This window comes from Doryrhamphus excisus, chromosome 3 (assembly GCF_030265055.1).
Source record: "Doryrhamphus excisus isolate RoL2022-K1 chromosome 3, RoL_Dexc_1.0, whole genome shotgun sequence".
Taxonomy (NCBI): Eukaryota; Metazoa; Chordata; class Actinopteri; order Syngnathiformes; family Syngnathidae; genus Doryrhamphus; species Doryrhamphus excisus.
In genome coordinates, this window is record NC_080468.1 from 24,089,026 (window position 1) to 24,115,047 (window position 26,022).

General features: G+C 41.3%; 2 protein-coding genes across 6 annotated transcripts; one reads left to right on the plus strand and one right to left on the minus strand.

Moving 5' to 3' along the window:
- Positions 1 to 136: 136 nt before the first annotated feature.
- acox3 (acyl-CoA oxidase 3, pristanoyl) lies at positions 137 to 22,660 on the plus strand. 3 transcript variants are annotated; one of them, XM_058067960.1, is made up of 25 exons: positions 137 to 814; positions 1,901 to 2,066; positions 2,334 to 2,468; positions 2,546 to 2,643; positions 3,635 to 3,770; positions 3,878 to 3,952; positions 4,030 to 4,119; positions 5,180 to 5,323; positions 5,409 to 5,497; positions 5,976 to 6,072; positions 6,188 to 6,370; positions 6,440 to 6,562; positions 7,487 to 7,607; positions 7,679 to 7,801; positions 7,892 to 8,005; positions 8,322 to 8,437; positions 9,582 to 9,756; positions 9,838 to 9,905; positions 10,895 to 10,981; positions 11,910 to 13,628; positions 14,874 to 15,054; positions 15,352 to 15,470; positions 19,257 to 19,402; positions 21,858 to 22,298; positions 22,390 to 22,660. In XM_058067960.1, the coding sequence occupies exons 2-20, from the start codon at positions 2,058 to 2,060 to the stop codon at positions 12,027 to 12,029; spliced, it is 2,103 nt and encodes a 700-aa protein (XP_057923943.1). In that variant the 5' UTR covers positions 137 to 814; positions 1,901 to 2,057; the 3' UTR covers positions 12,030 to 13,628; positions 14,874 to 15,054; positions 15,352 to 15,470; positions 19,257 to 19,402; positions 21,858 to 22,298; positions 22,390 to 22,660. The 3 variants fall into 3 exon arrangements, with proteins under 3 accessions (XP_057923943.1, XP_057923942.1, XP_057923944.1); XM_058067959.1 differs by having other exon boundaries at positions 14,874 to 15,470; XM_058067961.1 differs by having other exon boundaries at positions 14,874 to 15,470; positions 21,858 to 22,219; positions 22,417 to 22,660.
- htra3b (HtrA serine peptidase 3b) lies at positions 14,307 to 25,427 on the minus strand. 3 transcript variants are annotated; one of them, XM_058068010.1, is made up of 11 exons: positions 25,281 to 25,425; positions 21,841 to 22,495; positions 19,450 to 19,558; positions 19,251 to 19,383; positions 17,609 to 17,698; positions 15,632 to 15,826; positions 15,527 to 15,559; positions 15,333 to 15,447; positions 15,212 to 15,269; positions 15,045 to 15,140; positions 14,307 to 14,973 (listed from the first exon to the last, which is right to left on the minus strand). In XM_058068010.1, the coding sequence occupies exons 2-11, from the start codon at positions 22,253 to 22,255 to the stop codon at positions 14,805 to 14,807; spliced, it is 1,413 nt and encodes a 470-aa protein (XP_057923993.1). In that variant the 5' UTR covers positions 22,256 to 22,495; positions 25,281 to 25,425; the 3' UTR covers positions 14,307 to 14,804. The 3 variants fall into 3 exon arrangements, with proteins under 3 accessions (XP_057923993.1, XP_057923990.1, XP_057923991.1); XM_058068007.1 differs by having other exon boundaries at positions 15,527 to 15,826; positions 25,281 to 25,427; XM_058068008.1 differs by having other exon boundaries at positions 19,251 to 19,558; positions 25,281 to 25,426.
- Between the last annotated feature and the right edge of the window lie 595 nt (positions 25,428 to 26,022).

The window sequence follows — 26,022 nt, forward strand, 5'->3', positions numbered from 1 at the left end:
GCATTAAGTTCACTTCAGCTTTTCTTAGAAGTATTTCAACTTTTGACATACAAACTGGTAACATGACTTGCAAGTCGGATGTCTTATTTTGTAAGAAAAAAAAAAAAAACTGTAAAATGAAATTACATAGTTAGATGTGGTCTGATGTTTAAAGTGCTCCTGGGAAAAAAAGGGACATGAGAATATACAGCTGATAGTATAACACTTTTTTTTACAGATAAAATTAGACAAATAATTCAAGGAAAATTATAAGCATAAAATAGTGTGTGTATGTTAAATATATGTTCTGGCCCCCAGGACAATTTTGTTAACTCAATGCGGCCCGCGACTCAATATTTGCCCACCCCTGCTCCAAGGGGAGGCCAATGCGGGCAACTCAAACCTCCATTGGAATGTTGCCCATATCTTTTAATATAATAATTTCTAATAATTTTTAATAATAATAATTTCTGTCAGTGTCACGATTTACTGTAAAAAGAAAGGACAATCAGTTAACATAATGATCCTGACAATACAAAGTTTTTGCAAAGGTAAAATTAAATAATGGCAATTACGTTTAATCAAGTTAATGAGCAATACTGTACACACAGTTTACAAGGTAAACTTAAATTAGCAGTATAGTACAGCAGGTCCATATCAAGTCGCTGGTGCTTCGCATGCCTGTCCACTAGGGGGGCGTGTTGGGTATAAAGCGTGCTTGCAGTGAGCGAAGAACAAGAGAGTGAGTCATCTTTGGACTGCAGGTTGTCTCGTATTGACCTGCTAGCTTGCACAGAACACAGAAGCCGTCAATGTTCTATCAAGTCGACAACAGGTAAGACTCAACTATACCGACACCAAATATAAGCTATTTAAACCATTTGTATGAATGTTTGCTTTTTTGTTACAAAAAAGTATTTTATAGCGCGAATGTGTAGGGTGACCATATTTTGTTCCTAGAAGTCGTATGGTAATGATATACTAATAAGATACAAGAAGTTTAGTCAAAAATGCCCTATAATTCATTTAATTTCAATACGTGTCTCTATGTTCTGTATGGATAGAGACTTTTTATGTTACAAAATACTAAGACATTATTCAGACAGTCTTCTCAGGTTATTCAAATGTTTTGTTTTACCTAAAATATCTTTTGATGAATTTCAATAGTGCAAAAATGAATTGAAATTGTATTGTTACAAAAATTGTACTGTTTAGAAATAATAGATCTTTTCGATTCTGACTGGACTCATACTGGTAAATAAAAAGTATTAAATATTAGTCGTGTAAGCACATTGAGTTTTGACAATAGTTTTAGTAATGGAAATAATAACATCAACTAACACAATATGTATCTATATGTAGTTTCCTTCTGTACCCTGTTTTTCTCCCTCATCCACTATATATTTTGCAGCAGAAATAATTTTTCCAAGCGTTTTTTTGTTGCAGAACAAATAAGCATGAAAGTCAGAGTGCCCTAATGCCAGTCAATTCATTGGCCCAATTGAATACAATGAAAACCAGGAGATTTATGTCACTTGCAATCAATAGCAAACAGGACAGGACGTGAAAACAAAATGGAAATAATATGTGGACATTTGTATTCATCCAATTGTTTCTCATGAAGGTATTTCCTGGTGGAAAACCATCATTGTACTTTGCATGGAAAGTGAACTTTGCTTTGCAGTTGAATGTCCACCTTTAAGTCTAAAACTCACTTTGCAGGATCGTTAGACTATTGTTTTATGGAATATTTTCAGGTTTGCAGGAGATAGGTACACTGAGAGATGACTCAAAAAGACACATGCACTGGTTTGCTAGAATATTGTGTCAATTTATTCCCCACATAGTGTAGTGACAAACATACAATCAAGCAGTGGCGAAGCAATACACTTTAGAAAGATAATCTCTTTCCATGACACAGGACTGGAGAGCCATCAGTCCCGGCAGAGTAGCTTCAACCAGGCTGGGCGTTCGATCGCAACCCACAGCAGACTCTACCCTTGTGCCGGACTTCTTCCCCTTTTATTCCTTCACAAGAACTGAGTGCAAGCGAGGAGAGCCAGTCCACGCCAGCAGTCATGCCTGCGGTGAGTCGTCCACCCCGTCCCGACATGTTTTCGAAACAGGAAAACATTCCCATACAATACTTTCTTAAAACAGGAGAGCACTCCTAAGTCTTATCTCCAGATGTCCCTCACAAGTTATATAGGTGTCTCTTTATTTAGCAGAAAAAACTGTTTCATAAGATACAAATACTCTCTACGTCATATTGGAATAACTAATTATTCTTTCCCCACCGGCTATTTATGTGACAAACAGTTTGAACTTTTACTTTTACATTTACTTGGATTCAGTATGAAGACACGACAATGAAGTATGAAGTGCCTGACCTTCCCAGCGGACCGCTGGACCTCTACAGAAAAAAAGCTTCTTTTGCCTGGAAGGACATGCTTCTCTTCCTGGAAGGAGAAGAGATTGTGGCATTCAAGGTAGTAGCACTCTCCAAATCTATGTTTTCTTTAAAAAAAAAAAAATCTCTTGTTTGAAAAGCTTTTGTCTTGTGTAGCGACATATCTTCACGACTTTGGAGAATGACCCTCTATTCTCCAGAATACCAGGTGAAGACATCCCTGTCGAGAGAATGCGAGAACTCACCTTCCTCAGGTGAGCTCAGTTCAATCAACTATATGCCATGTGGTCAAAGAAGGGATAGTTGCGAATGTGATTACTAACCCATTCACGACCAAAGATGGATTAATATGTATTTTTCTTTTGTTTGTTGCGTTTATGTTTTATTACGCAAGAGACACAAAGAGGTAATGATGAAACTGCACAATAGAAGAGAGCACATTTAGTGCAGGTTAATGCTGAAAAAACAACCAAAGGTGGCAGAACTCCATTTTATAACAGGTCTGCCATTGAAATACACTCTTTGCGGCAACCAGGAAGCGAAAATGAAACATCTCCTCGTGTTACGTGAAGGAGGTTACACATTGAAACACTCATTGTTCAGTTGCAAATGTGAAATTGTAACTAGTTCATGATGTTACTTTGATGTTACTTTTTTTTTAAATGTTATTTTCATGTAAAACAACCATTTTTGTGTTGTTTATGTTGTGGCATTGTTGTTTTAGACATTTTGGCTAAATATAAAGTCATGGGGCGGCACGGTTAGCGCACAGACCTCACAGCAAGGAGGACCAGGGTTCGATTCCACCCTTGGCCATCTCTGTGTGGAGTTTGCATGTTCTCCCCGTGCATGCGTGGGTTTTCTACGGGTACTCCGGTTTCCTCCCACATTCCAAAAACATGCTAGGTTAATTGGTGACTCCAAATTGTCCATAGGTATGATTGTGAGTGTGAATGGTTGTTTGTCTATATGTGCCCTGTGATTGGCTGGTGACCAGTCCAGGGTGTACCCCGTCTCTCGCCCGAAGACAGCTGGGATAGGCTCCAGCACCCCCGCGACCCTCGTGAGAGAAAAGCGGTAGAAAATGAATGAATGAATAAAGTCATGGAAAAAATTATTAGACTACCCTTAATTACAATTAAAATTATAATTATAAATTAAAAAATTATAATTAAAAAAACAGATTATGAATACATGTTCTATTACTCCTTTAATAGACAGTAAAGTTTGGATGAATACTGACAGGGTGAAGCAACTCTTCCGCTACGACTTCCTGACCAAAGAAGAGGTTATGGCTAACCCGTGGAAGACGACGATCGTTAATGACTGCTTGGGAATGTTTGACTGGTCCTTAGGGGCCAAGTTCTTCCTCAACAAAGGCGTGAGTACTTGTGGGAGTAAACACTGCAACAGTACATATCTTCTGGGCATTCCGGTGTCATACTTTCATAAGCTTGTAAGGTAATTTGTCATTCTCTTCTTTTCCAGATGTTTGGAGCTACGGTTGCCAACACAGGCTCAGCGAGACACAGCAAATTTGTGGACAGCACTGAAGATATGACTGTAAAGAGCGTTTTCACATGGTTCCAAGAAACAACATGAGATGATGACGTTTCCATGCGTGTGTGTTTTTTGTGAAGACATTTGGATGCTTTGCACTGACCGAGTTGAGCCATGGCAGCAACACACGAGCCGTGAGGACTACCGCCACCTATGACGTTTCCAGCCAGGTCAGCACACACCAGTAACTTGATCAAATACAGTGCAGGAAGCGGTTTATGTGCACGAGCTGAGCCTAGCATCTGCTTATGTAACGTACCATACCTGAAGGCATGCGAGCCACACCCCACGTAACACTGAAACGCAGTAAAAGGTGATGCGAGTCTCTCTTTACACTGCGTGTACGTGTGTGCGTGTGAGCCCATGATGAGCATGTCCTTATGAATAAGCCGTGAACGCCACTCCTTTTTGGGGGTAAAATGACAAATCTCATTCATTCATTCATTCATTTTCTACCGCTTTTCCTCACAAGGGTCGCAGGGGTGCTGGAGCCTATCCCAGCTGTCTTCAGGCGAGAGGCGGGGTACACCCTGGACTGGTCGCCAGCCAATCACAGGGCACATATAGACAAACAACCATTCACACTCACATTCATACCTATGGACAATTTGGAGTGGCCAATTAACCTAGCATGTTTTTGGAATGTGGGAGGAAACCGGAGTACCCGGAGAACATGCAAACTCCACACGGAGATGGCCGAGGGTGGAATTGAACCCTGGTCTCCTAGCTGTGAGGTCTGCGCGCTAACCACTCGACCACCGTGCCGCCCTCATTCATTTTCACTCCATAAAATATTTTTTTCGTACAATCTGTTCCCTGAAACCACCATAAGTGACATGCTAGCTCGTGGTGGTGGTCTTATATTTTTTTGTGAGGTGAAAAAAATGTCATTTGGATCCAAGAAGGGATTCATTCATTCATTCATTCATTTTCTACTGGTTATCCCCATGAGGGTCATGCCTGTGCTGGAGCCTATCCCAGCTGTCTTCCATTCCGGTGAGAGGCGGGGGTACACCCTGGACTGGTCGGCAGCCAATCACAGGGCATATATAGACAAACAACCATTCACACCACACTCACACGGAGGGGATAACATCTTTAACCAAAAAAAAACCTCCAGTCAGTGCCTTACCAGCCATGAACCTCACCAGCATACACACACACACAGCCCCATTCCATTGATGAATAATATTCCATTGATAAATAATAACACTTGTGGGCTTTCTGCAGGAGTTTGTCATCAATTCTCCAGATTTTGAAGCTGCAAAATTTTGGGTGGGAAACCTGGGTAAGACCGCCACACACGCACTGGTCTTAGCTCAGCTGTACACGCCAGACGGCGTGTGCCACGGCCTGCACACATTCATCGTCCCGGTAGGTCTCAATCTAGGTTAATATCGCAATGATTCATTTTGTACAAATACAAGTCAGTGTTTTAATCACAATACTGCTGCTGCAGGTGAGAGATCCAAAAACCCTGCTGGCTCTCCCTGGGGTCCTGGTTGGCGATATGGGCAAGAAAATCGGCCAGAATGGACTGGATAACGGGTCGGTAATGGCACACTTACCATTGATTTTACTGACTGTTATAGTCAAAAAATGGACTCTTGTGTAATATTCTATTAATTATTAGGGCCCAAGCACTGAGCAGTGGCAGTGAAATGTGTATTTGTCGTTCTGTCTGTTTAATGGCATTTTTGGATGTCTGAACATGCATAAAAACTCACCAAAGTTTGCAAGCGCATCAGGGTTGGTGAAAAATTGATTTCAGGGGTCCCAACCATGAACGCCCAAAATTCAATCGGTAACACCATGATACATTTAAATGGTTAGCATGCTGGCCACACAGGAGATTGTTTTCATAGCTCTCGTGGAGACAGGGGTTTAAGGCTACTTTTGTATTAGTATTTCTTCAAATGTGTTAAACAGCTAAGAAGATGTTCATAGGTGTACTCTGCTTATCACCCAAAGTCAGTTGTTTGGTGTTTGTTAAATCATGATTTACATGTATATGTAAACGTCACAGGTTTGCTTTGTTCCACAACGTGAGGATCCCACGGGAGAATATCCTGAATAAGACAGGAGATGTGACCCCCACTGGCAGTTATGTGACCCCTTACAAGGTACTTAATAATTTTACTGTTAAGTAACTACCAAATATTTGTACCATATACTATTTTTTTTTGTGTTCTTAAAAGGTGTTATTCTTTGAATAAAGTTGTCCCTGTGTATTTTTAGGACGCCAACAAGCGTTTTGGGGCATCTTTGGGTGCCCTGTCGGGTGGCAGGATAGCCATCACTAGGATGGCACTCGTCAACCTGAAACTGGCTGTGACCGTGGCCATACGGTTCTCAGCCACCAGGAGGCAGTTTGGACCCAAAGATACGGAGGAGATTCCGGTGCTGGAATACCAGTTACAGGTTGGCAGAGATCCTTCTTCCCTCATCTTCTTTTCTTCAAGTTAAGAGAGAGATGTTTCTGGTGTGCAGCAATGGCGTCTCATTCCATACCTGGCGGCAGCGTATGCTCTTGAACATTTCACCAAGTCCATCTTCATGAACTTTGTAGAGTTTCAGATGGGACAGCTGATGAAAGACAACAGTGACAGACAGGTATGTTCAAACCTATTTATTTATATCATTTTTTTTCCAGAAATGACCCTTTCAAAGTGATGTGGCATGAAATGGAGAGACCGTAATATCTAGTGTACAAGACGCACCACTGTTTAAGCCACTCCCAATGAATTTAGAGAGGAAAGACAGATTTGTACTGGACTATGAGCCAAACACGTCCACGTCATAATGCTCTTTGAGGAGCCAATCATGAGCTATGAAGCTTGTCAACCTGCTGGAAATCAGAGGAGCTCAGATTCACTGTGTCATCTTACAAACACTATACTCATCACACAGCAACTTAACACTCAAAAGGTAGATAGAACATATTCAAGTACCAATATGAGTTTAACATGAAAACAACTATTTCAATGTTTTTTTTTTCCATTCTGCATTTTGTCTGAGCAAAGCATTTAGGACGAGTGACATTGAAAATGGATGGATGGCTCCCAAGGGGGAGCAAGAGGGAGGCTGACATCATTGCAGCACCCAGGCAGTCCCAAATGAAATCCATTGCTTGGATGAAATGCATGATAGGAAAATGTTAAAATAGTTGTTGTTGTACCATTGAGTGTTAAGTTGCTGTGTGATGAGTTTACCATTCTTTGTAAGACGACTCGTGAATCAGATTTCAAATCGGTTGGCAAGCTTGTTGTAGCAATAGAAAGAGCTACCGTTTCCCCAATGACACGCAATCGGCACAGTATTTAAAGTATTAGTAGTTGTTTTGAAGAACTTACAACTTAGCCATAAATTAGCTGCATTGCAGAAAAAAGTAGCGGCTTGTACACCAGAAATTCCAGTATATAAAAGGAAGGTATTCTTTTCTCCTGCTGATTTTATTAAAATATTCAGCCCTGACCTTTTGTGAACATTTTCACAAAGACGACTTTTGTAAGTACTGTATTTTGTAAAAACTGACAGGCAGAGATGGGCCGGGAGATCCATGCCCTGGGCTGCTCCAGCAAGCCCCTGGGCTCATGGATAGCTCAGAGGGGCATCCAGGAGTGCCGTGAGGCCTGCGGCGGTCACGGTTACCTGGCCAGTGAGTGGTTCAACACAGAGGCATAGCCAAAGCGCAAATACACATGTCGCTTCCTTTTATGTGCCATACAGTGAACCGCCTTGGGAGTCTCCGTGACGACAACGACCCCAACTGCACCTATGAGGGAGATAACAACGTCCTGCTGCAGCAAACCAGCAACTACCTGCTTGCTTGGCTCCATGCGAAGCAACTCAGTCAGTTCCTCTTTGCAAGGGCCAATGTATACGCTACGAGCCGAGACCTATCTTAACTTTGACGGCGTAATGTGGTTGTGATGGTTTCAGATGGAGTTCGCATTGAGTCTCCTCTTCACACTGTGGACTTCCTGGATGATTTCCACAAAATTCTCAACAGCAAGTTCACAGCACAGACACTTGAAGACTGCATGGACCCTGCAGGTCAGTCCAGTTTTCCACCTTGACTGTTTTCATGACTCCGCTGGCTTCCTGTTCTTTTAAAAAAAAAATATGTATATATATATTTTTTTTTTCATGTGCTTGCCAATCCATACATTCTATTTCATTTGCTCAGGTCAGCAACCAAATGCATCGTCAATAAAAAGAATCCTCCTTTGTTCTTTGGCATTCTACTTAGCTTCCTGTTCTTGTGTAATTTTATTGGTCATGTATTTGTTGCTTAGTTTTGATTTTGTATGGCTGTTGTTAAATGTGATGAATTGATTTTTATGGAGTCAATTGTTCCTTGTGACATTAGTGCCGTTGACTGCCTACAAGTGGCTGGTATGTTTCCTGCTGGGGGAGAGTGACAAGAGGCTCCAACAGCAGAGGTCTTTAGGCAAGGAGGAGTTTGAGGCCCGCAACGACAGCCAGGTAGGATGTGTGCTTGCACATCCACACACATTCAAGCAATCAGATGATCTTTGTGATCATTTCCAGTATATACAATGAGGAAAATAAGTATTTGATTGCCTGCCTATATTTCCAAAGATATCAAAAGTCGGTAGTTTTATGTGAGGTGTCTTGTCACAGAGACATACTGTAATTAATTTTTAAAATATTAAATAAAGGTTATAAGTGACTTGGTGTTTGAGTGAGATAAATATTTGATACAAAATGTAACTTAGTACTTTGTGGAGAAACCCTTGTTGGCAAGCACAGTGGTTTTTAGTCATCAGGGTTCAGGGGTGACACCAGGAATTTTGGGCCCTGTAGAGAAAACAAAAATGACATTGGGCCCCCTGGTTAGCTATGATCACTACATCTCTGACTTAACGCTCCCTTAAAAGATTGTCTTATGCTATTTGACTTAAACCTGAATTAACAGTAGTGAGATTATTATTAGTAATATGGATACATAGAAAACAAATTGTTCAATAATATATTTTTAGAACACACCAAGGTTCAATTCCACCCTCGGCCATCTCTGTGTGGAGTTTGCATGTTCTCCCCGTGCATGCGTGGGTTTTCTCCGGGTACTCCGGTTTCCTCCCACATTCCAAAAACATGCTAGGTTAATTAATTGGTGACTCCAAATTGTCCATAGGTATGAATGTGAGTGTGAATGGTTGTTTGTCTATATGTGCCCTGTGATTGGCTGGCGACCAGTCCAGGGTGTACCCCGCCTCTCGCCCGAAGACAGCTGGGATAGGCTCCAGCACCCCCCGCGACCCTCGTGAGGAAAAGCGGTAGAAAATGAATGAATTAATATTTTTAGAACAAATTAACTTGCCAAACTGTGGGATCAAACTCGGGTACTTTGCCTTCTAATGCAGATGTGTATCATAATGCACCACTATGGGTTTGTTGGTGAAATATTTCATTATATTTTGTCATTGGTGACAGCACGGAAAATAATTTTGATGAAAAGTTTCAAATTCAAATGCACATTTCCCTCCAATCAATTAATTTGGAACCTTTTGTATTTACATTAAATCTCTGTCATATCTTTGTAAGGGTGTATAAACTTACACTATCAGCATGGTATCAAGTACAGAGTGTGTGTGTGCGTGTGCAGGTATACTACTGCCGCTCCCTGTCCCTGGCCTTCATTGAATACTGCTGCCTTCAACGCTTCCATGAGCTGATTATTGATGAGGAGACACCAAGTGGCCTTGTGGGAGTCCTTACTAAGCTGTGTGCTCTTTATGGACTGTGGAGCCTCAGCAGCCACATGGTGACACTCTACCAGGGTGGGTATTTTTCTATCTATAAATAATATATCAATATTATACAGTCCATGTCATGTCAGTGACGGTGTTGCTTATGTGCAGGCAATTTCCTACATGGAAGGAAGCCAGCGGAGTTGATCCAGACGGCCATTCTGACTCTGTGCACACAGGTCACGCTCACATATTGTTCTAATGAGGAACAACATCACGAATGAACATTAGGGACTCAGCTTGGGTTTGTTTACTTATTATCCGATACGGGTGCCAAACTGGTACTTTTGAAATGGTGCTAGTTCTTAAACAGTGCCCGAACTAGTACTTGATTAAAGGAAAACATACAAATTTTGTCCAAAAGCAATACCTTTTTATTTTTATGGAATTTATTACCATTTCAGTAGAACGGAATTGTAATTTAAGTACTTCAGTCGTAAGTATTGATGTAATGAATTCATCAATATGAAATAAAATCTACAAGAAATCGCCATCACATTAAACATTTAAAAACCAGGGGGGTTTCTATCGAATAGTTTCAGTATTGTAATCAAATAATATTTACTATAATATGATTATTAATATTAACGTATTTAATGACTGTGTTTTAAAAGAGAATTTTGACAAAATGTTTTACGTCTATTGTCCTCCTCAAAGATAAAATGACTTTCAGGTATTTTCATTTGTACATTTCATGAAGTAAAGGTGCCTGGTGACAAATATTTCATAATAATTATTTCTGAACGTTCCTAAATAGGCTTTTCTACTCACAAACATTTCGAATTTAAAACCGATATCCTAAATAAACAAATCTTACTTTGAGCCGACACTGTGATCACAAAAACATGTTTGTGTCAGAGTGAGAGGCCTCACTCACATTTTGTATTTGCTGAACGCTTGTGGGCGAGTTTAGGAGCTAATATGCTAATAATAAAGAAAAATAGTCAAATATGACCCATATTTCTGAAATCTATATCCCTTTACATAAAATTTTATGTAGTTACCGTTGTAGTTTACCACAAAGAGATTTCCCCGAGTTAAACATGGACAAAATGGGATTAATCACAATTAAATATTTTAATCAATTGACAGCCCTACATCATACACATTGTTCATAAGTTAGCATCTTTTTTTTAACTTGAATTTCTGCTTCTCACTTCCTTTGTAGCTGAAAGATGATGCGGTGTCACTGGTGGATGTGATGGCCCCCCCTGACTTCATCCTTCACGCCCCCATTGGTAACGCTGATGGACAGGCAAGTGCACACAGTACACACACACACACACACACTTACTGTATCTGTACACTTTAGCAATGCAGACACCAAAAGACATCATTTGTCATTGAAGTTCTGTCTTATTCATTAGCATTGCCAAGCCATGTTTTATATCTACAGAAGAAACTTGGTTAGCGTAATTAATCCATTCCAGAAGGTCTGATTGTAACTGAAAACATATTTTTTATAGTTTTACACGCAGAAAACACTTCAATGAAAGGGATAAATGAACATTTCACATCACATTTACATTGATTGAAGACTTGATTGTTGATTAAGAGATGGCAATGTGGCAGCGCTATATGTTTTTCTGTGAATTATTTATTGAATTGAATTCACTTTCTTTAACTTGCATAGCATAAACTCATAGCACAATTGTGTTACTTTGCAAAGAACTATAAGTCAGCCACTTATGATATCATACACGGTGATGGAGCTGACTTATGGTTCCTGTTTCCATGTATTAGCAAGCTAATAGGCTGCTAACGTGCTAAAAATGCATTACAAACACAGTTGGACTCACTCTGTTTATTATTAACACAACAAGACGCGAACCATATTGTGTGCTGAACAGAAAATGTATGCAAACCGAGGCAAAGCTCTGACTTATATTTTCAATGTTAATGGAAAAACACGCTAACCAAGGTTCCGCTGTATAAAAATAACAAAGGAAATTGTCTGCATCTGCTCAAAAATATTTACTTTTGTGAGCTTTTTCTGACTGCAATCATGTGATCATGTACAGACTAATAATATAATAGTAAGGCAAAAACACTACAAAGTATTTGTATATTTCTTTTAAATAGCTGAGCCAGCATAATTGCTATACAAGTCACTTTTCTAGACTGACAATAAATGACAAGTCCGTGCTAGATGTTCTAACATTGTGTACGTTGTTCCGACCCAGCTCTACAAGAACCTGTGGTCCACTGTGATGCAAGGGCACCAGGTGCTCGAGCGCCCGTCCTGGTGGAAAGCGTTCTGTACCGACAAGCCTGTGGTTGGTTCCCTGCGAGCCAAACTGTAGCTGCCAGGCGAGCACAGACATCTTTCAGTGCCTTAAATTGCACATTTTAGCCTTCTCACATAAAAAACAAATAGCATTGATTGCTGAGTTTATGGAAGCTTAAAACATGAATTATGCTTTGATATTTCATTCTTATATATTGTATATTTGACCAAATGAATATGAACAAGCTTCTAGTTTAGTGATACCATGTCCAGATTAATAGTTAACTAATAAAACATTTTGCACAACATTCTGTTCTTTGGTCAGTCATTGTTCCAAATGCTCTAAGACACAATTAATGTTTAGAGATAATCAATTATAAGGTAAAAAGTCGAAGCACTTGAGTGGATGTGTACCAGTCACATGTTTACATTTGGAGGAAAATCCAGTTGCTCTCTTTACAGCCCTCATGAGTCCAGAACCTTTCCGACCCACTTTTGCCATCCCTTGGGGTCACAGCGAGTTCACCAAGTCTGCAAAGGAAGCGCTTTGTATATGCGAACGTTCCCTCAGCGCTGCCTTTTTTTCAAAACCAAAAATCGTATAGGCCTACCAAAAGTTTATGCCGAGTGGAATAAACATCTAAATAAATCTCCCTGAATGATAACTTCTTCGCTATAAACTGATCCTCCTCAGTCATCTATTACTGGTTAATATAAACAAATCTTAGTTTGGCCTTTTTACCGGAGATAAAGATGTGATGAAGGAGGCTTTGGAAGGGTCAAATAGTCAACGAAGAAGTTATTACAGTAATGCAAGACACTCTTAATCCCAGCTGAACACACAATGTCCTACATAACAGTCCAAGACAATGAGTCACATCAGCTTCCCAAAAATGTTGCAACAGTTCTTGCTCAATGAGCCCCATCACTTGACTATGACCCTTGAACTTAACTTGTTCTAATGTAGCAAATAATGATAATTATTGTGACAGTAATTTGTCTTATTTAGTGCCTTTACAGCACTCACATCATTGGTGGATCAGCCAGGACACAAAGGGTGTGTTCTAGTGTTAGATATTGATCAATGATCAATTGCATTTACACAAACGTCCATTTGTATTGAGTATTTCATACAAATAGGAGGGGACCATTTTGCTCAGTACTGCTCCTTTTAATTCACTCTGCAAAGTTGCATAGAACAGACATGCAAACAAGCCAAAAGCAACACGATGGAAGGCTGTTATCATGGTTTTGTAGGCAAGCACACATTTACAGTCCATTTATAGGCAGCTCAAATAGTGACTGTTTGAAGCGCTCAGTAAGCATGTCTGTTTTTCACAGAGTCAGCTTCTTGTGTGTTTGCACACCCAAAGCCTCTAATGAAAGGATACAACAGAAATAGTTTGTGAAATCATGTAAGATGATAATCATGTCCCTTTTTTTTCTTTTTTTTTTCTTCCCACTGCTCCTGAAAGCGTCCCCGGTGCAGCCAAATGGGATATCATCTCGGGTTTCCGGATCTCCACCCAGAAGACCTTGGTACACACTGAAGAACTAAAGCCCTCACAGCAGGAAAAGAGGCTTTATGTTTAGAAAGTGAAGAATTCCATGTGATGGCTTTCCCATCAGGAGGTTCCTGGAAGGGTCTGAGCACCTTGCCTCCAACCTTCGTGAGGTAAGCAACTGCCATCTGTTCAGGAACCTTGTCCCCTAAACCCCTCACCCCCTTATTTACATTCTAACATGGCAACTTTGGAATGTTTATGACCGTTATATAGTCAATATTCTGCCTTGCCTGTGACCTACATTCAAACGTGTCCACTAGAACATTAAAGCAGGGGTCTCAAACTCAATTTACTTGGGGGGCCACTGGAGCTCGGGTCTGGGTGAGACTGGGCCGCATCAGGTTTTACAAAAAAAAAACAAAAAAAAAAACGCATTTATTAAAAACAAAAAAATTGTAAAAACTTCGCTTCGCTCTGATAAAACATTCCACTGTTCTCAAATATAAATATAATATAATAATATAATAAATATATTACTTTTTATTTTTCTACTCAAAATAAGATGAAAAATAAATAAACAAATCAAGAATAAAGAAAATCAATCAATCAGTAATAAATAAATAAATATAATAATAATAATAATAAAACGGCAAATAATAAAAATTTAAGAAACCACATATAGTTGGTGGGGAGACAAATTATTTTTTTCAGATTAAAACTAACAAAGCATTATTAGAGCCCTGTAGACATGACAAAACACGACTATAGTCACATTTATACTCTTTTTATTTACAACATATTGCGCAACTGCAGGGTCTTGAGACACATGCTAACTCACAAACTAGAGAGCTAGCAACCTAAACGGTAGCCTTCAAGTTATTTCCTTTAAACTTAAATAGCCAAAAACTTACCACTTCCACACAGATAGGGAGGATAACTATTAACAGTTATTTAACCTTTAACATGAACATTAATCAAACGCAATAATTTTTTCTGGGCACATGATACCATACAGCATCCATATCAAACTTGCGCGGGCCGCGTGTTTGAGACCCCTGCATTAAAGCAACAAAACCCCAGGAAGAAGAAGATGCTGCGGTTGCCACGTTGACCCTGGATACAATTTTCCCTTTTTGTTTCTTTAATGTTAACCTGCTCCCAAATGATCAGTGAATTTCATTTTTCACAACCAATTTAATGTGCAACTCAAAATGATTTTTCATGCACATACTGTCAAAGTGATACAGTCAAGTATTTTGCAGTTTTGAGGGGATTTGGAGGTCCTGAGCTGGCAAACTTCAACTTTTTGTCTCCTGCGTTTGTTTTCGTCAAGTCCCGTGAAGCATCTATTGCATGATGACATCTGGTTCAATGTTGAAGAGCAGGTCGTCATTATCCCTTCTGACCTCCAACAGGAGTGCCGTCTCTTCCTGCAGTGCCCCCTGCAGGTCGGCTGTGGTCCTTAGCGGTCGACCGTTCAGCTTGACGATGATGTCGCCGTCTCTGATGCCGCCTCTGTAAAAGACCAGATTGCTGTCAGTGGAGCTTTTATTTTGGAAAAAACATGAGGAGCAATGGGAACTTACTTCTGCGCCGGTGAGTGGGGGACAACCTTGTGGACGTAGATCCCAGCAGTCACATCGGGGAAGTCTGGATTCTGCTGTTTTAGTTCTTCGATCAGCCTGCAGAAAATGTAACAACGTCGAAGTGGAAAATTGCTCTTCGGGTTAAACGTGAATCAGGTGGGACTTACGCTGGTGTGATGGTCAGCATCCTGATTCCAATAAAACGCTTCTTTATTGACCGGATATCTAATGGAGACGACGTTAGTTGCATTCACAACACATGGATAATAATTTCACCGACACACCCACCTTTGCTGTGCTTGTCCAGGGAGTCGTTCAGGAAGAGCGTGATCCTGTCTGAAGGGATGGCGAAGGAGATCCCCGCAGCGACTTTCAGGGTATTGATGCCGATCACCTCACCATCCTCAAGTTAAGAAGTATTAACAGGTCAGTATTATGTTTTCATTGGCCGAGTATTTGCAACAAACAAAAGAAAACCTCACCAAATTGACAAGAGGTCCTCCTGAATTCCCATACTGTGAAGGAAAACATGATACGTTATTAGGATTCTCCATGGAGCATCTACACCAATCGATCACTAGCCTCACGTTGATAATAGCATCTGTCTGGATGTAGTCCATGTCAGAGTCCCTGAGGCCCAGCTCCTTGCCGTCCCTCTGAGCGGTGCTGACGATGCCAGTAGTGACGGTGTTCTGGAGGGCGAAGGGGCTGCCGATAGCCACCACAAACTCGCCGGGCCTCAAGTCTGCGCTGTGACCCAGCAGCAGAACAGGCAGCTTTGTCTGGCAAAAGATGACAAATTCAGATTTATGTGTCCTTAAAATAAAAGGGCTTGACGGGTGCTTCGATTTTAAGATTCTCTTACTGGTTTTTAAATGTCTTAACGGCATTGCACCTTCTTATTTATCTGATCTGCTTTTACCATATCAACCCCCGCGGACCCTGCGGTCCTCCGGCACTGGCCTTTTAACAATACCAAAACCCAGGACGAAAACCCACGGTGAGGCAGCATTTAGCCACTATGGCCCCCACATGTGGAACAGCCTGCCGGAGAGCCTCAGGACTGCGGAGACTGTTGATATTTAAAAAAAAAGATTAAAGACACACCTTTTTAATCAGGCTTTTAACTAATATTTTTAAACTTTTCTTATGTTTTTATCTTTGTAGTCCTATTTTATGCTTTTAGTTTTTAGCTTTTAACTCCAGTATTTCCTCGGGGGCGGGGGGGTCCTCCACACTGGGGACTGTGTCAGGTCTGCTGAGGGGGTGCCATCCTTGGGTCCCTTCGACCCGGCCGGTTGGGGGTTCCTCTCTTTGATGTCGGGTCCGCCCATCTGTCCGGGTCGGGGGGCCCGGGTGCTGGTCCCCTGATGGCACGACCTTGCGGCTCCTCCCAGTGTGGACGGCCCCAAAGGTGGCGTTTCCTTGATCCTCAGTGCCATTCCATGTCTCCCTACGATGGGCGAATGGCCCATAGACAGCTGTCATATAGTCAAACAACCATTCACACTCACATTCATACCTATGGACAATTTGGAGTCGCCAATTAACCTAGCATGTTTTTGGAATGTGGGAGGAAACCGGAGTACCCGGAGAAAACCCACGCATGCACGGGGGAGAACATGCAAACTCCACACAGAGATGGCCGAGGGTGGAATTGAACACTGGTCGCCTAGCTGTGAGGTCTGCGCGCTAACCACTAGACCACCGTGCCACCCAAATTGATATTCAGTCATTCATTCATTTTCTACCTCACGAGGGTCACGGGGGTGCTGGAGCCTATCCCAGCTGTCTTCGGGCGAGAGGCGGGGTACACCCTGGACTGGTGGCCAGCCAATCACAGGGCACATATAGACAAACAACCATTCACACTCACATTCATACCTATGGACAATTTGGAGTCGCCAATTAACCTAGCATGTTTTTGGAATGTGGGAGGAAACCGGAGTACCCGGAGAAAACCCACGCATGCACGGGGAGAACATGCAAACTCCACACAGAGATGGCCGAGGGTGGAATTGAACACTGGTCGCCTAGCTGTGAGGTCTGCGCGCTAACCACTAATCCACCGTGCCGCCCAAATTGATATTATGAATTTAAAATTGATTGCACCCTTGTGGACATGTAGACATCATACAGATGTGATAGACAGATGAGGAATCAGTCAAAGGTTGAAAACAATACTGTATATCTTTAAGGTGGAGGCTTAATGTGGTGATTCATGCTGGAAGCATCCACACATGTCTTTCATATGTCCCAGTCATCCTCCATTTATACCAAAGCAACGAGACTAATTTAAAGATTCCCGTTGATTCTTTGGGTCATGTGACATCACCCCCACTAAGTTGAGTGCAAATGTCTTGGTAAATTTAACATGGCCTGTTTGAGCAGAAATGGAAATTCCCGAAAACATGCTGGGAATGTCTCTGCAGGGTTCCCAACACGGTGACGGGTGGGTGGTCTTTCTCTGACCCCTATCTTTGGACCCTCCCCGGTGACTCTTTAAGTCTCCTCCTTGCCTGCCTGCGCTGTGTATGTCTTCATCGATGCAGACTTAGACTCACCTGAGGGTTGATCTTGATGGTGGCAATGTCTGACTTTTTGTCGATGTCTCTGATGCTGGCTTCGTACACGTCACCGTTGTGCATCTGGACCTTCAGGGATAGGAAACCAACTTTGTATTGAATGTTCTATCCAGAACTGGACTGTTCAGGTTGTCTTAGGAGATGTTTAGTCTATCATCCAAGCTAGCTTTATCACTTCATGCTCAAAGACTAGGTGGGACATGCACCAGCTTGGTGCAAAGCTCCAATCTATCTATTCTCTATTTATCTATTCATATGTACATTTTTGTCCTCAAAAGAGTACTCTTTGAGGTACAGCTGTAGACTGTCTTGACCTGAAGAGTCCACTCAGTTAATGTACTCAGTGAAGGCCAGCACTTCTTGGCTTCTAATTTTGACCCAAGTGTCATCCACATGTCTGAAGCAATGACTTGGTTCAGATCCTGGTGACCCCATAGCACAACTGGGATTTTCTCTGTTTAAAAAAAAATCCTATGAATTAAAAAAAATATGTGGAATTGAGGCAAAGTTCCAGCAAATGACATATTTTGTCAGCTCTCTTAGTTTCCTTCTTTGCCTCTGTTCCGTTTTCCATGCCCTTATTTTGGTAACCACTTCTTTTGTTGTTCCCTTCTGTTTTCCTTGCTCCTGCTCTTTTCACGCACCTGCTTCTAATTTCATTATAACCTATTTAGTTCAGGTGCGTGCTCTTTCTGTTGTGGCTTCATTGTGAATTGACGTTGGTTTGGTTCGTTTGGTTGGGTTTTGTATCCTGCTGCTGCTGCCATTCGCAATAAAAGATTCATTTTAGCCGCACATTTGATCCTGGGGGTCGTACTGCAAAACTCGCAAGCCCGGACTTGACATATTTGTTCTGGGTTGAGTGCGGATCTGTCTTGGAAATGTTGTCTCACAGTTTCCACTGCATCCTGGTTTGGAATACAGGTGAATAGGGAGATGACGTTGAATGAAACCATAAGTTTCATTTTTGTTTCTGATTTTTTTTCCAAGACTATTAATGCCACGGATGGTCTCTTTTGGGTATAATTAATTAAGTGCACAGCTAATGGTTTCTAATTTCTGTAATGTTTACATTTGCTCTGTTTTTTTTTCTTGTACACAATGTATCTCTTTTTGGTCTTTATAAATAGCTTGCCCTACCATTGCAAGAAATTACTGTTTCATCTTTGCTCAGCGATGTCCTTCAGCACCTCTCTCTAATGACAAGGCTCCCCCTTCTAACCTCACCCTTGATGAAAGAGAAGATGTGACATCGCTGGGCACAGAAGAAAACATGACCATCCTTGCCAGCCACCACCATGTCCGGACCTGCCTCCTTCTTTAGAGGAGAAATAGATTGGAGTCGTCTGACTGGCGTGTGTCCCACCTAGTCTTTGAACTTGAGCCTGAGTCTCAGATTAGAGGCGAAGCGTCTTCTAAGACACCCTGAACTGTCCAGTTGATTTAATGTCCTGATATTATTAGTCCCACAAGAGATTTCAGATCTGTATACATGTGTATTAAATCACAGGTTTATTGCAGTTATTGTACAGGATTTTTGGAGTAGTTTTATTATAGAGTCTGACAGCTGGACCTGGATGTTCACATGCATATTTATATTGAATGTTCTGATTTTGTGTACCTTGAGGTGCTGTTGACCCGACACCGGCGTGGTGCTGGAGACCACATGAGCATTGGTGACGATCAGTCCCTGTTCTGACATCACAAAGCCCGATCCGCTTGACAGAGGGACGGTCCGACCAAAGAGAGGATGCCTCGGGTGGGAGCACAAATGTAAACACATGCAACAACACACTCTCACACACACACACTGAATATACCTGAGGAAGAGTTCTATGTGGACCACAGCCGGTGCAATCTTCTCAACCACATCAGCGATGAAGTTAAACTTGTATCGAGGACTGGCAGCGTGTGTCGGACCTATACTGGCTACAAAATAGAGAAGGTTTTAGAGAGATAAGCTTATGAAATGATGATGAATGAAACATATTTGTTTATTTCAGCTGCTACAGACATCAGCGCAATACCCACTTGGGGTCTTAAACTCCACACACAGATTCACAAGAGATAGTGACTGAGGAAACAGGAAGTCCTTCCACCCTTAAGTTGTGGTTGAGTCTCCTTTCATTTGCCTTTAATCACAAACCCTCTATTTTGTCTGGCCTGTGTGGCTCTCTTCCGCGCACACACACACACACACACACACACACACATATATATACAGTGTCACTGGAGCATTACGTCTGTGGGCGTGGTAAACTAAAAATATATAAGGGACCTGAAGGCCTGTGGTGCACATAATGACCAATTACCTCCATAATTCCTTTCAGGGTCCATCAAGACCAGGTCTCATTCTCAATGATATTATCATATTGTTGCATAAACAACTCCCAAATATTGTAAAGTAACAGAAAAAGTGTAAGTTAAAATAATTAGTTAAGCAACACAAAGTGCAGCAGCACCAAAGTCTGATGTTTGGCATCATGCTGCATTAGCTAATAGTAAACATTAAAGTAGCTAAACACAACTTAGATGAACATTGTATATAATTATACAGTAGTTCTCTGCCACTTCATGGTTTTAACACAGTTTTGCTTAACGCAGTTTCAGTCTGAATCCACGACAGTTTTTGAGGATGGGGATGTGGTATTTAGTTGGATCGTCTTTGTATTCAGCTTCGCTCTGGTTTTATGAACTAAGACTGAAACTCTGAAGTTGTTACAAGTTAGTGGATTGTTTTTTTTATTTCAGTGTTTTGGCCCCTGTATTGCCTTACATGTAATGTATGTGCCCTAGCTTTGGGTGAACTACGTAAGTATTGCAATATTTTGTCTTGGGGTGTGATCCACGGATCCGCATATACAACCACATACAGTATACAACAGTTTATTATATGCCCCATATTGTATGCTAACTAAGCAGGCACCGTACCATAGTAATGTGCTCTGAGATGCTCTAAGTGATGCTGCCACAAATACTTGTAATGGTAATGGTTTTATTTCATTTGAACATGCATCAGATTACAATTGAATGCATCACATAATCAGTTCACACTTCCACATGTCCAAAAGGAGTAGGAAGAAGCAAAGCTTATTAAATCCTACCCCTCCTTCTGGTACTTTTGCAATCAGTAACTGTTACATTTGTTCACTTCCTGCTTTCCAGAAGTTTGTTAACTCTATGCATCCTGCAAGTCAAAGCGTTAGTTTGCCCACCCCACTCTACATTTATTAAAGGGGACCTATTATGCTCATTTTTGACCCTTTTTTTTAGTTGTGGACTCCTTTTAGAGAAAGCTTTCTAGATCTTCCAGAATCTGCACCTATTTTATAGTTGTATTTTGGCATACGAAATACAAAACTCTCTGAAACCGAGTGTTCAGAGCCATCCCAAACGTGGAAATGTTGAGTGAACTGACTTTTGAGACAACAGCCTCTGCCAGATTCCCCTGCAGATAGCGCCATTAAAGCACTTTCTATTGAAGTTACCATCAAAAAACAAAATATATACCCATGAAAGAAATCCAATATGCAGGGGAGCAAATGCCATTCCACAAATAAATAGGTGTCACAGGTGTGCTGGAGCCTAAAGATGCGGGGTACACCCTGGACTGGTCACCAGCCAATCACAGGGCACATATAGACAAACAACCATTCACACTCACATTCATACCTATGGACAATTTGGAGTTTCTAGTTTTACCCAGAGAAAACCCACGCATAGAGAACATGCAAACCCCACACAGAGATTCGAACCCTCGATATCCTTACTGTGAGGCCAACATGCTCACCGCTGTTTCCAGATGTTCTGTATTAAACATCTGCCATCTGCATTTGCTTAGGGCTACTTTTTAATGAGATGACATCATACTCACACATGCTGACCTACAATCATATTTTACACTACAAGATTTTCATTGTTTTTCCATTTTCTAAAGTGGTCCAAATTCACTTTAAGAGGTTGTTTATTGGCACTGTGAAACCTAATGTATGCGGCTCACACCAATGTTTTGTTTTGTTAGGTGGTTATGAGTCAACGCCTACATTTCTGCCACATTAACACCACAAGAATGGAGGAATGTGGAAACAGTTGCTAGAGGAAAAATACCTTCAAAATAAGCCAGAAATTGCATGAATTCTAATTTAAACAATAGAAAGAGTGCAATGTGAAACGCTGGTCATAAATGTGGCATAAATGTGCATAAATCATACCTGTGCTGGTTTGACAGGCTCCTCTTTGGACCTGGCTGATTCCAGGGAGACCCTGCTGCAGCGCCCTCCTGCTGGTGGCCTTCAGCTGGCACACGTTCCCGTACGTCTTGCCGTCGCTGCCGCACACCTCCTGACTCTCTTTGCATTGGCAGAAGCCCTTGAGCAGGAGCTTGCCGGCCGGGTGTTTGCACTCCAGCCCGTCCCCGCAAAGCAGGTCATCCTTGCGACCGCACGGCTCGCCCTCCCCCAAGGCACACACCAGGCAGCAGTTGCAGCGGTCGGGTACGTAGCCGCTGGGGCAGCTGGGGCTTGGGCAGGTACTCACGTCACACCTCGTGGGACACTTTGACCTTGGCTCTGCGCCCTCGGAGCCTTTCAGGTAAAGCAGCAAGGCTACGCACAGGACAATCTGCATTTTCTTCACGGAAGACCTAAGGCTCAAATTAAAGAAACACTAAGTGAGTTTTTCTGCTGATAGGTCCCACCGGTGGTGATCATCACTGTTACACAGTTTTTACTGCTAAATGCATCCCCTTCTCTCCTCTGCAGCATCTGTTTCCACTATCCACGGCACAGGAATGATCTTGGTCGACTTGCTGTTGCCTTTGCCTGTGAAGACGGTGGGAACATTCTCTCCGATGGCTCAGGAGCTCTACTGCAGAGAGGAGGAGGAGGAGGTCTGTGGAAAAGGCGGAGCGACTTGTATGTGTATAACATTCCATTTTACAGTTTGGTTGTGTTTCACGTGTACATCATACTCCTGCAACACTCATTAGAAAGAGGATGCGTCTATAAACGATGAAGGAAAGATTCTTCCTAGGTGATGCATTTGTTTTATATTGACCCATGGCACAAACACTATCTACAACATCTACAAACATGGTGTCACCTCAGTTCCAAAAGGTCAAATGAAAAATGTAAACGTACAGAAACCAAAGCGCTTTGAATTCAATCATGGTCATCACCTTCTTCGTCGAGGTTCAATTGGAGTTCAATGGTTGGTTATTTTGTTGTTGTAAAAAAAAAAAAAACAACAAAAACAACAAAAAACTCCGAAATACGCAATGCATTTGAACGCCTCATCAGCACAGTGCTACATAAACACAGAAGTAGTACATAAACATAAACATGTGTGCTCACACACACACACGTATATATGTATATATGTATGTATATATGTGTATATATATGTGTATATGTATGTATATTGTATGTATATGTGTATATTGTATGTATGTGTGTATATATATATGTGTGTATATGTATGTATATATATATATAATGCACAAGTACACACAAACATAAACATGTGTGCTCACACACACACACGTGTGTGTGTATATGTATATATATATATATATATATATATATATATATATATATATATATATATACACACATATTTATGTGTGTGTGTGTGTGAGCACACATGTTTGTTTATGTGTGTACTTGTGTTTATGTAGCACTGTGCCCTGTGCTGATGAGGCGTTCAAATGCATTGCGTATTTAGTTTTTTGTTGTTTTTGTTGTTTTTTTTGTATATGTGTGTGTAAACATATATATACATATACATATTATATATACATGTATGTACAGTATAGTATACAATATATGTATATTATACATACAAATGATTGGACTAGCCTTGGCTGGTACCACTATACAGCCATTAGCTATTGATGGAAGACCGTAAGTCATTTTGGTTATCAAGAAAATCCTGGAAATGACTAGATATACGCTCGTAAATTACACTCTTACAAGCTGTTTTTATGATATTAGTAAAAACAAACTTAGCTTTAGTTAGTTCGCACCAGGCATTAAAGTGAATAAACAAGGCTGGTAAATAGATTGAATAATAATAGTTAAGCAGCCGCTAAAGCATGTAGCGCTAAAGGAACCAAAACGTGTCCTCATTCTGGCAAAGATGAATGACCTCATGTTTTGACAAGGGGCTGACTCCTGTCCCCTGCTGGCCTGCACTCACACTGCTCACATACATTTCATGCACCGTAACCTCACAACACAAACACTGCATGATGACAACTTTGCTAGCGTAGTGGCTTATTTAGTTTCGTTTTGTTGTATTACTACTGTGCAATGTGTAGATTATCATAAATAACTCATCGGGAGGGGCTGCATGGCGGTCGTGTGGTTAGCGCGCAGACCTCACAGCTAGGAGACCAGGGTTCAATTCCACCCTCGGCCATTTCTGTGTGGAGTTTGCATGTTCTCCCCGTTTTCTCCCACATTCCAAAAACATGCTAGGTTAATTGGTGACTCCAAATTGTCCATAGGTATAAATGTGAGTGTGAATGGTTGTTTGAATGTGCCCTGTGATTGGCTGGCGACCAGTCCAGGGTGTACCCCGCCTCTCGCCCGAAGACAGCTGGGATAGGCTCCAGCACCCCTGCGACCCTCGTGAGGAAAAAGCGGTAGAAAATGAATGAATGAATGAAATGAACACGGAAGAGAGTGAGCATCTTCTCAGCTATTAAGCCTCTTTGTGCTAATCATGGGGGTACATGAGTGCTAGCCGTTAGCAAGCAGACACCAATATAAATGAAAGCACAAGTCGAATGCCACAGTTACAGGCCTAAACCGATCATTCTCAACGAAAGCTGCGATACTTTGTTGTAAAAGTCCGATCACCTTCTGGTGAGCTTGGGTCAGAAAAGTCACAGTTCATTCATTCATTCATTCAGCAGAGCATAAAAATATCTGTAATGCTGCTCTCCAGGTGATACTAGCCAAAAAAAAAACTTTTTTTCTCTATGGAAGGACGGCAGTGACAAGCACCTTCAGGATGAAGCAAGCATTCTAGCACTTCCATGTATTTTCCATTAGCAAGACTAAAAAAAAGACATTACACAGACTGTAGAAGGTCCATAAGGTATAATCAGCGTTTCTGCAACATATTAGCGACATGCTAAGAAGAAGTTTTCTGCGCTAATTGATATCGGTATCTGATTTCTTATCAAATCGGTAATTTGATAAGAAATGTACAAATTCAGCAATTTTTACTTAAGAAAAAGTTTAAAATAAAATCCATTTAGAGCATTTTTTAAAATGATATAAAATTGGAGCTAATTGAGTATAAAACAAAGTGGTTTCCATAGAAATGAGGATTGTAAGGGGCCTTGAAAAATGTTTTCTCCTGTAAGGTGCCAAAAGGTTTGAGAAGTCCCTCCTTACAGGAACTTTGATGTTTCATCTTGCATCAAACACAAATGTGTTTTTTAATGGGAATTATAATAATAATCCCTGGCTAGGCATAAACATGGTGGCGTAATATTATCTTTGGCATCAGGAACAATCATATTTCCAAAAAGTGTGAAAATTCCCTCGATCCCAAAATGACTTCACTTTCTGGACATGCTGTTTAGGACAAGTTCTCACGTGCTGTACGGTAACAAGATGCCACGACAAGCGAGCACACTTACGTCACAGAGGCCAGCTGGAGTCCACGCGCCGACCACGTTTGTTTGGGCAGACGAGGTGGGTGTCGTCGAGACAAATGTATGCGGTGTTTATTTGAAATAGTCGCTGGACGGAGGAAACACAGGCCTCCTTGTTTCGCCAAATGAGGGCATACAGGCAGCATAATATTTAGACAAGGCCTCGCTATATTGGACTTCCTCTTCTCAACATTTGACACATTATGACTCATTAATACTCTTTAAGCCTGAAGGCGTTGCCACTCAACACTCTCTTCTTGTTTGGACCGTGGGCAGATGTGAACAATATGTTCTCAGCTGCCCCCCTCCCGAATTGAAACCACTGACAAAAACATCTGGCTAGAACTTGTACTATACATCTAATGTAACTACATAGAGCCGGGGTGTCTGGCATGTGGCCATTTTTATTCGCCACCAGCACATTCTAATATATTTAACAAAAAAAGAATCAAATAACAGCAAAAAAGAAAAAAAAATGACATACTAACCCCTTACGTTTTTTGTCAAAAACCGCGACCCTCAAACTCTAGCATTTTATGCAATTTTGGGATGCTTCAGGGCCCCCTGTTGAGTGTTTTCCACTGTTTTTTAGACCAGAAAAGTGCATTAGAAGCAAGTTGAAAAAAACAAAAAAAACACCATACTCTAACCCCTTACGTTTTTTGTCAAAAATTGACACCCTCAAACTTTGGCATTTTATGCCATTTTTGGGCTCTTCTGGGCCCCC